General features: G+C 37.3%; 1 protein-coding gene across 1 annotated transcript; it reads left to right on the forward strand.

Annotated features, from left to right (window-relative positions):
- The first annotated feature begins 11,839 nt into the window (after positions 1–11,839).
- On the forward strand, positions 11,840–12,948 carry LOC136064984 (uncharacterized). Its single transcript, XM_065767549.1, has 4 exons — positions 11,840–12,016; positions 12,109–12,201; positions 12,420–12,521; positions 12,616–12,948. The coding sequence occupies exons 1-4, from the start codon at positions 11,840–11,842 to the stop codon at positions 12,946–12,948; spliced, it is 705 nt and encodes a 234-aa protein (XP_065623621.1).
- Positions 12,949–13,955: the final 1,007 nt, after the last annotated feature.

The raw sequence follows: 13,955 nt of genomic DNA on the forward strand, positions 1-13,955 counted from the left end.
AAATGTTAAAGAACTCAATATCTTTCTTTTACACTGGCTTAGGAGATTAAGACGTAATTGTTTTTATGATTATTATTAGACTAAAATGTAAAATAATTTTCTAAGTTTTTTTAGATTTTATTTTAATCTTCTAACTTTTTTTTTCATTCATTTAAATTTATTCAATTAAAACTTCTCCATCAACTTTTGTTATATGTTGTGATTAATTTTTCAAAATTTTAAATGAAAAAATTCAATTAATGATTGAAAAATATTTTTCAGATTTGTTTTTCAAAAATTTTAACAAAAGTTATCAAAAATGTCTTAATTGAATAAATTTGAAACTTAGAACTGAAATGAACGAAAGTAAAATTAAAAGATTGGAATAAAATCTAAAGAAAGTTAAAATGTTAGTGTTGCATTTTAAACTTATCATTATTATTATCACTTTTCAGAAGTTGTGATAGTTGGGGAAGCCTCACCACATGTACATACTACTACCGTGTTAACAGAAAGTTCTTTTTCTGAGGGGGCAACCAAGAAATTTTGAATCAGGGGAATTGGAACTTTGTTTGGTGGATATGAGCCAGTGATGAAGAAAAATGAATGATTCATATAAATCACCTAATGGTAAATCCCTCGAAAAATTCGAATTTGTAAAATAGTTCAAATTAGTTGAATGTAGAAACTCGAGAAAAATAGATAGAAAATCAATAAATGTACCAAATCGTGAAGGTGTACATAAGATGTACAGTTAGTCTAGACTTGTTAAGAAATTTGATTTCGTTGAAAGTACAAAATAATGAAAATTCAATGGAAAAGTATGTACATTAGATGTATAGATCATATGAATTTGTTTAAAAATTTGAATTCGTTGAATGTACAAAACTGTGAAAACTCAAGGGAAAGATTGTGTACATTAGATGTACAGATAGTACGAATTTGTTGAAAAATTCGAATTCGTTGAGTGTGTAAAATTGTGAAAATTCAAATGAAAATTGAAGAACATACCAAATTGAGTAAACTTAGTGAAAAATTAATTAGATTAGATGTACAGATCATCCAAATTTGTTTCCAAATTTGAAGTAGTCAAATGTACAAAAGAATGGTTTCATTAATCTTTCTGATGAGTGGATGACTTAGACTTTTGGGATTCCTTCTTAGAAGATTGGAGGTTCCCTCCGAAATTGCTATTTGTTAATTTGATTAAAAAAAAAAAAAGAATCTTATTGTGTTAGCCAGTGTTCTTAAAAAGTTCAAGCATATGAAAAAACATTGCAATTGAATCTAAGGTTACCCCTTCTGCCACATGATTAAAAATCCTCTTGGGCTATTAAGTTTAATCTATTTAAGATTAGTATGTCAATCTTATTATTAGACATCTACATCTCATTGTGGATTTTCCTAGCAGGTGTGTAATTGATTCTGCTGCTAACTTTGATGTTTTAAAATGGCATGACAATTGCTTTTAGAAATGCACTTGATGAGTTTATTTAATGGGATTTCTAAATCCATCGAAGATTTATAACTTATAGAAAACTACTTAATTTTAAGAGTTTTAAGTAATGTTCATAATACCTGTAATTAGTTGTAGAAACATAAACTGTGAAATAGTTTCTCATGGCCTTTAAAGAATCAATGCTTATCTATACTATTACTAACATATCCCTTTGAGTTTTGTTTATGTTGGGCATATATGGTTTGATTTTTTTTTTCCTTCTATTAAGAATTAAATCCTTCACTAACCAATATTTCACTATGCAAATGGCTCAATTTTGCTACGTAATATATTTGTGTGGGCTTTTATTGATGTTTTGCGTAGATTAGCATAGTGCGTGTTCTTTTGTTTTTTGTTTTGTTTTGTTTTGTGTATGTTTTTTTAATAGAAATGAAAAGAGAAAAAGAAGTGGTACAAATAGTGAGAGTTGAAGACAAATTTATAAGGTATTGCCAAAGATATTATTCCAATGCTCTAGGAAACTATGCCCTCCTTATGGACTTTGGCAAGATGATCTATTCCATATCACCGACAGATTAACTTGAGTTAAATTTACCTACTCAGGTTACTTTACCATGGTTCATTTCACCTATAAAAGAGACAGACTACGAAGACAGAAGACAAGTTTCTAAGTTTCTAAGATTCTAAGCTTTTAAGTTCAAAGTTTTAGAAAGCCTTTTGTAATAGCCTTCCCTCTCCCTCAGAAAGACTTTTGTACTCTCTCCCCTCTTGTAATCTTGTAACCTTTCTCTTCAGACAGCTTTATTTTCAAGCTTATATCAAAGACAGCAATTTGTTTTCAAGTTTATCAAAGACTGAAGTTTTTATTCAAGTAAGATTTTACTAGTTTCTATTTTCATATTCCATACTTCATTTTAACCTTATTTTGAATATATCTATTTTGCTATTTACTTCTTTATTATCTATTTTATCATTGTTTATGCTTCCATATTACTGTTGTGCTTTCTCCTAGGTAGTCATTGGTATTAGAGCATTCGGATCATAAAACACCTAATGAACATTGAATAATTTATGCAGAAAAAACAGTGAAATTTTTTTCAAATAATGCTAAAGAGAAAATACTTTTATGCAAAATGTTAAAAATAGTTTATGCAGAAAACAGTAAAAAAAATTTATGAGAAAATAGTGAACAGTTTTAATTAATGCAGAAAATAAATTTTATGAATGCAGTAAGTTGACTTGAATATACAGTAAACATGATGTACAAAGAGCAAATTTTATTAATGCAAAAAAACCAATTCGATTATTATGAAATTTAAACATGAAAAAGCATTCAAATTTGGCTTTTAAATTTAGAAAACATAATTTCACTAGGTGTTTTATGAGAAAACATCGAACAATTTTTTAAATAGTGAACAGAAAATAATTTAGGCAGATGCCAACTGTAGTCATATGAACCACATGCAGAAAACAGTTTCAATTAATGCAAAAAATAGATTTTATGAATGTAGTAAGCAGATTTGAATCTACAATAAACATGATGTGGCACCAATTGTGGCATGAGTAGTTTTTTGAAGACACGTCACCAGTCTGCTACTATAGCACCAACTGTAGTCATATGAACCACATGCGCCAACAGACGCCATTGTTTCACACGTGCTACTCAATAGCTCGGCATGATTTCACACACTGTCCAGTCATATCATCCATATTCACATGAATACTTAAATATATGAATAATTGTACCCTGGTGCCAGGGACATAGCACTATGTCAATTAAATACGATACTCTGTTTAAGAACACTGCAACTACTGCCGACATCTTCAAATCTCACTGTGACATTAGGAACATTTAAAATCCTGTTCATGTAGTGTTTTTCCAGCCTATATTGACATGACAAGCCCTAGTAACTAAAATTATAATGCTTGGAACATATATTGAGGTTATAAATGCACCCCAATAATGATCTTATTTCTACCCTACTAACTTCGTAGATTGACTAAGCTATGAGTCGCAACGCCTCAACATCAAATCGTACAATGCGAACCAAGTTTGGATCTACTTCAACAAATGGATTGTCTCAAGTTCCAGCAGATCAACAACTACGAACATACACAGACCACTATGGAGGGAAATGGGTTGGCAAGAAGAGAGATTTCCTTAATATGCCAATATACACGTACGAGAGTCTTGGAAGCGTCGGGCACATCATGGTCGGCAAACCTACAAAACTAAGTATAGATACCACCGCAATAGAGTTCACCGTAGCAGAACCACCATGGTCAACCCTATACGAGAAGAGGTGTAAGTTTGAGGTCTATTGTCGATGGCATGAGTTACGAGTTCCTAAGGCACGCTCAGCCGAGTTACTTAGAGATGAACCTGCCAACATACTTGCTTGTCTTGAACAAGAGAACAATCAATTGCAAAGGCGATTAGACCATTTTCATGCAATCCAAAAGGCTAAGAAGCATCTAAAGGGGAAGGCGCAAGAGCGAGCCATCAAGTCTATTAATGAAGTTACTGCATTAGATGATGAAAGAGATATTTCAGACTTCTCAGATTCAAGTAATGATGATTTCCAAAAATTTCTACCTACGAACATTAGACAATGTTGCTAATGTTTACACGTTCTGTGCAATACAAAATGTTGTTGTTAATGTCTGACAACTGATGATTATGTACATTCAACTTTTACAAATCTAAAGATTAACTGTTCATTAATTATTGAGTTTACACGATCTTGTTCATTCAACGATTTAGAATTTTTCAACAAATTTGGATGATCAATACATTAGTACACAGTTTTCCAATGAATTTTCACGATTTTGTACATTTAACGAATTCAAACTTTTCAATAAATTTAGACTATCTGTACATCTAATTTACACAATTTTATATTGTACTTTCAAGATTTTATACAATCAACAAATTCGAATGAACAGTTAATGTTAGAAATAGTTAATGCAAAAAATAGTGAACAATTTTTATGACAAAACAATGACCAGTTTTAATTAATGTAAAAAACAGATTTTATGAATGCAGTAAGCAGATTTGAATATACAGTAAATATGATGTGTAGAGAGAAAATTTCATATATGTAGAAACAGATTAATTTTCAAATTTCATCTTTGAAATAAAATAACTTAACTGGCTTGATTAATTTTTGTTTGGTATTGTTGGTGTAGGTTGTTGGGGTTGATAACACATTTAGAAGGAATTTTGATCGGGAAGAGTATTTGGAACGAGCTCAAGAGCATGAAAGACAGGTAATTTATTTTAATTATTACATTTTCAAAGTTTCTGTTTTTCAATTTTTATTATTTTTTATATTTACATTGTGATGAATTGCTCTTAGTTGATTGTGGTTCATTTTTTGTTGAACCGTAGGAGGAAGAGTCACAGTGTAAGTCCAAATGTAAGTGATTCTAAATTGATTATCTTTTTTTTTTTCTTTTTCTTTTTTTAGTTTCAATTTGTATTTGTTTCTGGTTTGATTGGTTTTAGTATTTGTGTGTGTGTTTTACTTGAACCCTTTGAGTTGTAGTGTAATGAATTTGCAAAAATGGATAATTGATATTTTATGTCATTATTTTCAATTGTAATTCTTTAGGCTACTTCATGTATTCTTCCTCTAAGTAATCTCTTTTCAGTAAAATTATTATTACCTATCAAAAAATGCATAATTGATATTATTTATTCCACTTTTTTGATAGAGTTCATTTGCACTTTTAATATTTCTTTCAGATTTGTATTATCCTAGGCTTTTTTTCTTTTTTTCTTTTTTCCCCAATAAACTAATAATTGTTCAATCAGTATTGATCATATGAAGTTTGTAATTATGTGCAACTGTGGCAGATGCTTTGAAAAGGGCTAATATGGCATTCACCTTTCCAAAGTTAATTACATATATAGGAGTAAAATCAACTTGATAATGGGGCAGTCACTACCAATTGATGCGAGGGCACAAGCACAAGCCGCACAACTATCTTATAGTCTCTCATTTTCGAAAACGTATTTATGTATCTTCTGCAATCCTATTTTATTTTCAAATATTACTTATGAGTGATAAAGATGCATAGAAGATTGCATGCTGTCAGGAGTTTTTGGAAAATGCAAAGCTGTTTTTCTTTCTATTTAGTTTGGATTGTTATGATTTAATTGAATTACATATTAAAATAATATTTTTGAATTTCCTTTCTGAAGTGTAGTCCCGATGAAAATTTCTACATTGAATTCCAATCTTCAATGCTTTGTGTATGAAATTGAAAATTTCTATGCTTTTATGGTTTAGATTGATAGAAGAAAGAAAGAGAATCTTGGCAATTGGTTTTCTGATGCATCGCAACCATTCAATAAGTATTCACATCATTCATCTGTTGTAAAGGTCAGTTGTATTTAGATGAATTTTCTCCTTTCGGATACTGACAAAGCATTCGATTATATTTGCTTCATGCAATGACTTATCTTGTATAAAGTGGAGCTATACATTTGTCTTTTACATATATTAAAATAAAATAAAGTGATACATTTGTCCATTAATAAAGAACACACACTGATGATGCCGAAAAAACCACCAGTGAGCCACACGGTCCTCGCACACTCGAAACAGCACCTGCACAACACAAAAGCTGAAGGCCTTAAGAGGAGTACCGGTATGGTATCGGCCAAATACCCTCCGAAGGTCAAGTTAGAACTTCTCACAACTCTAAAGTGCTAGAGCGGGGTCAATTATGCGTACCTTGGCTTGTGAGGGTATTGGGGTTTTTATAGTAGTAGAGGGCGGACCTCTCTTCCTTGGAGTAGAAGTCTTTTCCTTATAGGAATCCTTATGAGCGTAGATTACGGAATCCTTTCCTTATAGGACTCTAATATTGAACGTGGAAAGCAAGTCATCTTTTTATCATTCATGCGTGGTGATCAAGTCAAGAATACATTGGAGCCGTCAGCTTTGCCTACTCCCTCATTAGGGTCATCAGCTTCGCCTACTGCCTTGTCAGGGTCGTCAGCTTTGCCTACGACCTCGTTAAGGTCGTCAGCTTTAGGGTCGTCAGCTTTGCCTACGACCTCGTTAGGGTCGTCAGCTTTAGGGTCGTCAGCTTTGCCTACGACCTCGTTGTGGTCGTCAGCTTTAGGGTCGTCAGCTTTGCCTACGACCTCGTTAGGGTCGTCAGCTTTAAGGTCGTCAGCTTTAAGGTCGTCAGCTTTGCCTACGACCTCGTTAGGGTCGTCAGCTTTTAAGGTCGTCAGCTTTGCCTACGACCTCGTTAGGGTCGTCAGTTTTAGGGTCGTCAGCTTTGCCTACGACCTCGTTAGGGTCGTTAGCTTTAGGGTCGTCAGCTTTGCCTACGACCTCGTTAGGGTCGTCAGCTTAGTCGTCAGCTTTAGGTCGTCAGCTTTGCCTACGACCTCGTTAGGGTCGTCAGCTTTAGGGTCGTCAGCTTTATTATCTTCAGCTTACTACCTTCAGCTTGCCCTTCAGCTTACTACCTTCAGCTTACTATCTTCAGCTTACTACCTTCAACCCTTCAGCTTACTACCTTCAGCTTACTACCTTCAGCTTACTATCTTCAGCTTACTACCTTCAGCTTACTACCTTCAGCTTACCCTTCAGCTTACTACCTTCAGCTTACTATCTTCAGCTTGCATAATAGAGCTGACGGGTCTTTGGAGATCAACTTTTATTTTTTCAATTAAAAATTCCCCTTATCAGTTGCCCCCCACTCCATAACCTCGTCAGCTTTAGTTGCCGGGTTATGGAGTTAACATCGTCAGAAAGGTCACTTATGTGTGACGCCTCGAGCAGCCTTTATTAAATGCTTGAGCATGTGGCGCGAATTGATCGGTTCTGTTTTCGGATGAGCCTCTACAGTCAACACCCGTGGGCGACACTATTTTTGAGGAAGGTGACGATCTTACCAAGTTCGTGGCAGACCTAAAAGATGATAGCGTCGTCCTTTCCCAGCCTGTTATGGATTTGTTCACGAATCCATCCATTTGTGGATAATGGCATTAGCTTGCTTTTACTTGATGGACTCGTCCACTTGTGGGACAAGTCATACATTCAACCACTTTGTGGATAAGTTCATTCATTTTTGAGGAGTCGTCCGCTTTGTGGACTTAGGCTCATCTACTTCGTAGACTTGGTAATATGCCTGTCCATTTTGTGAACTTAGGCTGATTTGCTTTGTAGACTTTGGTCAAGTTTGTGGATTTATATTAAACTCGTCTACTTTGTAGACTTGGCAATAGGCCCGTCCACTTTGTGGACTTACGCTCGTCTACTTTGTAGACTTGGTAATAAATTTGTCCACTTGTGGACTTAGCAATAGACTCAATGATAAACTCGTCCACTTTGTGGACTTAATAATTTTTCATTCTCTCAGTTTGAGGTCGTCCACTTTGGACTCATCAATGTCGTCCACCTTGTGGTTTAATAGGGTCGTCCACTTTGGGACTTATTGAGGTGACTAAGTGTTGGTACCTCATCACCATTTTGGTCGTCCACTTGTAGTCGACTTAGTATGGTGATCATCTACCCATAGACGACTTCGGTCATACGTCTACCCGTAGGTGACTTAACGTAATGACTATTCACCCGTAGGCAACTTTGACCACGTGTCTACCCGTAGGTTGCTTAGCGTAGCGACCGTCTACCCATAGGTGACTTAGCGTAGTGACCGTCTACCCGTAGGTGACTTAGCGTAGTGATGTCCACCCGTAGGCGACTTTGGCCATGCGTCTACCCGTAGGTGACTTAGCATAGTGACCGTCTACCCGTAGGTGACTTAGCGTAGTGACCGTCCACCCGTAGGCGACTTTTTGGCCATGCGTCTACCCGTAGGTGACTTAACATAGTGACCGTCCACCCGTAGGCGACTTTTTGGCCATAAGTCTACCCGTAGGTGACTTAGCATAGTGACCGTCTACCCGTAGGGACTTAGCGTAGTGACCGTCCACCCGTAGGCACTGCGTACCGTACCCGTAGGCGACTTTGGCCATGCTCTACCCGTAGGTGACTTAGCATAGTAATCGTCTACTCGTAGGTGACTTAGCGTAGTGACCGTCCACCCGTAGGCGACTTTTTGGCCATGCGTCTACCCGTAGGTGACTTAACATAGTGACCGTCCACCCGTAGGCGACTTTGGCCATGTCTAAATAAACTCCTCTTATTATAATAAACCATGCATTCATAGAAAAAGTAGTTCTTAAAATGAAAACCTGCCCTTTGGGCTTTGTAGCAAAAACTAAAGTAAATAGAAAAACTAAGTATAACTAAAATTCACTAAGGTAAACTAGAAATAAAGGGGTGCCGCTCTTCATGCCATCCTTTTTACTGGTAGTACTTCCGTAGGTGCTTGGTGTTCCATGGGTGGTGTAGCTTCTGTCGTCCAGCATCTCCAGTTCTCGCCATCTTCCGCTCTCTGTCCTGTCGCGTATCCTCCTGTCTTTCTCTCTTCTCTCGAGTCAGAAGCGCGTCTTCAGCATTCATGTACTTGGTGGCCCTGTAGAGTACTTCCGACATGGTCTTGGGGTCATTTTTGTATAGTGAGAACAAAAACTTACCCTTTCGCAACCCATTTGTGAAGGCTGCTACAAGTATTTTGTCGTCGGCTTCGTCGATCGATAGCGCTTCCTTATTGAAGCGTGTTATGTAGGATCTCAGCGTCTCGTCCTCTCGTTGCTTGATACTCATCAAGCATGCCGTGGACTTCTTATACCTGTGTCCCCCAATAAAGTGTGTAGTGAACTGAGCGCTTAGCTCCTTGAAAGTGCTGATGGAGTTCGGCGTCAGTCGGCTGAACCATACCCTTGCGGGGCCCTTCAGCGTTGTAGGGAAGGCCCTACACATGATTTGTCCGCTACCCCTTGAAGGTGCATCAAGGTCTTGAAGGTCTCTAGGTGATCCAGAGGGTCCTTCACTCCGTGTAACTGTCTATATGCGGCATGCGAAATTTATGTGGTAGGGGGAAGGAATTGACAGCTGCAGTGAACGGCAAGTCGGTGCGATTTACCAGATCGTCAAGGTCGCTAGATACCCGTCCTTTGAGGGCATTCATCATGACCTCCATTTTTCCTTTATTGCCTGTATCTCCATGGCAATGTGTGGTTGAGTTGCATCCGTGAGGGATGGCATGCTCAGATTTTACGCTCCGGTCTACTAGGAGCATTACTGCCTTCCAGCCTTTCTCGTTCTCTTCTATCGGCACTGGTGCCTTCTTGGTCCTCTCTTGAGTGCCGTGACCTGCATTTTTCTGGCATAACTGTTCCTCCAGATCGTTGTTTTGCTTAGTGAGGCGTTCCACGGTTGCAATGAGAGTCTGCACCTGTCTCTCGAGTGCAATTGGGCGTGGTTCGTCTCCTTGAACGTTGTTAGTGGTCGCCATCGAGCGAGTAAGTACCATGCAACTCTTTGTCCGGGAAGCGATAATATGGCTTACAAGTTGTAAAAATCTTTCCCACAGACGGCGCCAACTGATGATGCCGAAAAAACCACCAGTGAGCCACACGGTCCTCGCACACTCGAAACAGCACCTGCACAACACAAAAGCTGAAGGCCTTAAGAGGAGTACCGGTATGGTACCGGCCAAATACCCTCCGAAGGTCAAGTTAGAACTTCTCACAACTCTAAAGTGCTAGAGCGGGGTCAATTATGCGTACCTTGGCTTGTGAGGGTATTGGGGTTTTTATAGTAGTAGAGGGTGGACCTCTCTTCCTTGGAGTAGAAGTCTTTTCCTTATAGGAATCCTTATGAGCGTAGATTACGGAATCCTTTCCTTATAGGACTCTAATATTGAACGTGGAAAGCAAGTCATCTTTTTATCATTCATGCGTGGTGATCAAGTCAAGAATACATTGGAGCCGTCAGCTTTGCCTACTCCCTCATTAGGGTCATCAGCTTCGCCTACTGCCTGTCAGGGTCGTCAGCTTTGCCTACGACCTCGTTAAGGTCGTCAGCTTTAGGGTCGTCAGCTTTGCCTACGACCTCATTAGGGTCGTCAGCTTTGCCTACGACCTCGTTAGGGTCGTCAGCTTTAGGGTCGTCAGCTTTGCCTACGACCTCGTTAGGGTCGTCAGCTTTAGGGTCGTCAGCTTTATTATCTTCAGCTTACTACCTTCAGCTTGCCGTTCAGCTTACTACCTTCAGCTTACTATCTTCAGTTTACTACCTTCACCCTTCAGCTTACTACCTTCAGCTTACTACCTTCAGCTTACTATCTTCAGCTTACTACCTTCAGCTTACTACCTTCAGCTTACCCTTCAGCTTACTACCTTCAGCTTACTATCTTCAGCTTGCATAATAGAGCTGACGGGTCTTTGGAGATCAACTTTTATTTTTTCAATTAAAAATTCCCCTTATCACACACCAATTTTTCAAGGTTGTTCTCTCCACTGGATGAGACAGATTGGCAAAAGTGATACATTTGTTCTCCATCTACACCACTATTGTGAAGAGGGGAGGGGACCTACCAATGTAGTGTTCACAATCTTCATGTTTCTACAGAGGAGTAAATCCCCTAGTACTTTTTATTCTTTTGGGGAATTTTCTCAATGTGATTAATTTAATAAATTTTGTGTGCTGCATTTTTTGATTAATCAAAGGATCATCCATATTGGGTTAGAAGTACATGGCATTTATTATCCCAAACAACAAAAATTAATGTGCTTTATGAAATACCTACCAGCTTATACCTGAAGCAAAATATAATTGTAAGAATTTGACTTCTGTAATTTTATGTACTTTCTTGAATGGCTTTACAGTTCACATTACATCTCCTATTGTGTCATTACTTTAGCAGTTTATGCTATATGAATGCGTGGGAGAAAGGCCTAAATGTACTAATGTTTTGTTTAAATGAAATTATAAACCTTTGATTATTAAATTTACTAGATGAATAATTTTTTCATGGTGTGATATGTTTCACTACTTGTGAGATTTGATAATTTAGTTCTAATATTGGTGGTTTTGTATATACAGATGATTATCAACAAACCCCGACAGTAGAAAATAGCACTAAAAGATGTGGTCCTACAAGGCTAGCTGACATATGGGCATTGAATGGTGAGTACAAAATCTCGTTGCCGTTAAATGATCAAGGCCAACCGATTGGGCTGGACAGTGGCATGTTCGTTCAATGGTTGGGAGCTTTTTGCGAGAATGGCTTATTATGCCCGCTTACGCCTGCTGGGTGGCCAAGCGTCCCTAAAAAATTTAAATAGGATTGTTGGATTGAGATTAAGGTAATATGAAAATAAAGTATAAATAACAGTCATTTACAGCCGCTGTCCTAATTAAATGTCATATTTAGTAGGGTCCATGCTTGTGTTTTGCTAACTCTACTTTTGCATTTCAGAAACGGTATTTAATTAACCCCGATATTGTCGCACCATCCGATCAAATGGAATGGGCAATGCATCAAGTCGGGGTCTTGAGGAGAAACCGGAGGACAAAGTTGAAGAAGGATCACTATAAAAGTGAGATGACAAAGGAACAAGTATTGACCAACAAATCGCCGACGGTTGACAAAGTGCAGTGGACGGAGATGGTAAACTATTGGTTTTTGGACAAAACTGTGGTACTGCTACTTTATTCGTCTATCTCATTTTAGTGGTAATTTAGTCAAGAGATGTTTTGTTTTCATATACTTTGACAGTAATGTAGTTGTAGACATTAAGTAACAAGAACAAGGTGAGTCAAGGTAAACAGAAGGAGATAGCAAGGTTTGGGCCCAAAAGTTTTGCACAAATTTCTGATGACATGGTAAGAAATGCATTACAAGTGCTACTGTATTCGTGTATCACATAAGCTAATTTTATGCTTCTGAATCACACTAAATGTTGAAAATACTCTTTTACTTTCTTGTTGGTGGTAGATATAAACTTAGAATTCATGAACGCCTTAGTCAATGCAAATGATAAATAACATGATAAATCTGAAAGCAATTGTGTTTATTTTATGAAATTTTGTTTATCATGTAGGTGAAAGCTAACGAGGCTTCAGTCGAGCACACAAATGTGTATCTAAAAGTATATGCTAGGAAAGATGGGGCTGCTATTACTCTCCATGCACAAGAGAACATGGTAAGCATAATTTGAATTGAATTTTAGTATATTTTGTGTTTGTATTGTTTATGGTGTGTAATATGTTATTTGGTTATTGTGGGAAAACATACAGAATAGGATAGAAGAACTTTTGACTCAAGAGGGCATGCGACTACAAGGAGAGCTTGGTAGTGGAGTCCTCTGGTCCAAAGACGATGCGTATGCTTGGGTGTTTGGTCTAGAGCGCCATGGACGTGTACGTGGGGTGGGATTTGGAATCACCCCATCTGGAAGAAGTGCCACAAACAATTCACAGGTTACCTCGACTTCATTGTCGTCAAGTAAAACGACCCAAAGGATTTCGGCGTTGGAGAACAACTCCTCTATCCTTAGAGAGCAACTAGCAAAGTACAAGAACAACTCTTCCAATCAAAAACAAGGCACCAGTAACAACTCTCCGAAGTAGAAGCAAGGCACCAACAGCAAATGGCCGAAGTGATGACGCACATAAATGCAATGTTCACCCAACTTAGCCCTTGTATGCGTGATTTGGATATGTCGCAGGTACCAAACAAATGTTATTTAGCAAAACACTACTTTTTGCAATGGTTGCTTAGTGACTGGACATGTTGTTTTCTTGCTTGTGAGTAGCCATTGTTCAATGGTTTCCTAGTCGTATGTGATGCCTGTTATAGTGGTCACAGGGTCTTTCATGATTTGTAGGAAAATGGGGCAGATAAAATATTGAGGAACTTCAATGTCATCCATGAAATAATACAAAAGTAGTTATGTATTTATTATATGGGCTATCTTAATATATAGACTTAGAAATATATATTGTAGGGACTAAGAGAATGAGAAGGATATCAAATAAAAGTACCTGGGCAAAGGTTGTATTATTTGTACTGTTGTTTTTTTAATGAAATATTGGTTGAAGAGAACACAATTGAATTAACAATTGCAAGAATATGTGTGTGTGTGTGAGAGAGAGAGAGAGAGAGAGAGAGAGATTTAACAATTGCAAGAATGAAAGAGATACAGAGAGTACAATTGCAAGAATGAGAGAGAGATCTAGAGTTATGATGTTGGTCTTTTATAGCTAGAAAATGTTAGGAGTATAATACATATAGCACATTAGCATGATAAACTGACATTGATTTCTATGGTGAAGAAAAATAGAATTCAAAGTCCATAATTTTGGATAGCTTCTAGCCTTCCATTCAACATAAAGAAAGTCATCATATATATCATCATCCCATATGTCTCTAGGATCTTTTTTCTTTTTTCTTTTTTTTTATGAGAGGAAAGATTCATATACTCCATGTATGAGATAATTATTGCTGTTAGGGATATGTAATGTCACATGATTAACTATATATGTATCTTTGTATATATTAGAAGTTATGTGATATTAATACGATGCCTTTAATATATTCAAGGTGGCAATGCTTGATGGGGACTCTCCATGGGAAT

Source organism: Quercus suber, unplaced genomic scaffold, assembly GCF_002906115.3.
Source record: "Quercus suber isolate HL8 unplaced genomic scaffold, Cork oak 2.0 scaffold_821, whole genome shotgun sequence".
Taxonomy (NCBI): Eukaryota; Viridiplantae; Streptophyta; class Magnoliopsida; order Fagales; family Fagaceae; genus Quercus; species Quercus suber.

What these genes read in the sequence shown, in the direction of transcription:
- LOC136064984 (XM_065767549.1), top strand. Translation starts at nt 11,840, where the DNA reads ATGGAATGGGCAATGCATCAAGTCGGGGTCTTGAGGAGAAACCGGAGG. An exon ending in CACAAATTTCTGATGACATG is followed by an intron (nt 12,202 to 12,419) that starts GTAAGAAATGCA and finishes TTTATCATGTAG; the next exon opens with GTGAAAGCTAACGAGGCTTC. An exon ending in TCCATGCACAAGAGAACATG is followed by an intron (nt 12,522 to 12,615) that starts GTAAGCATAATT and finishes GAAAACATACAG; the next exon opens with AATAGGATAGAAGAACTTTT.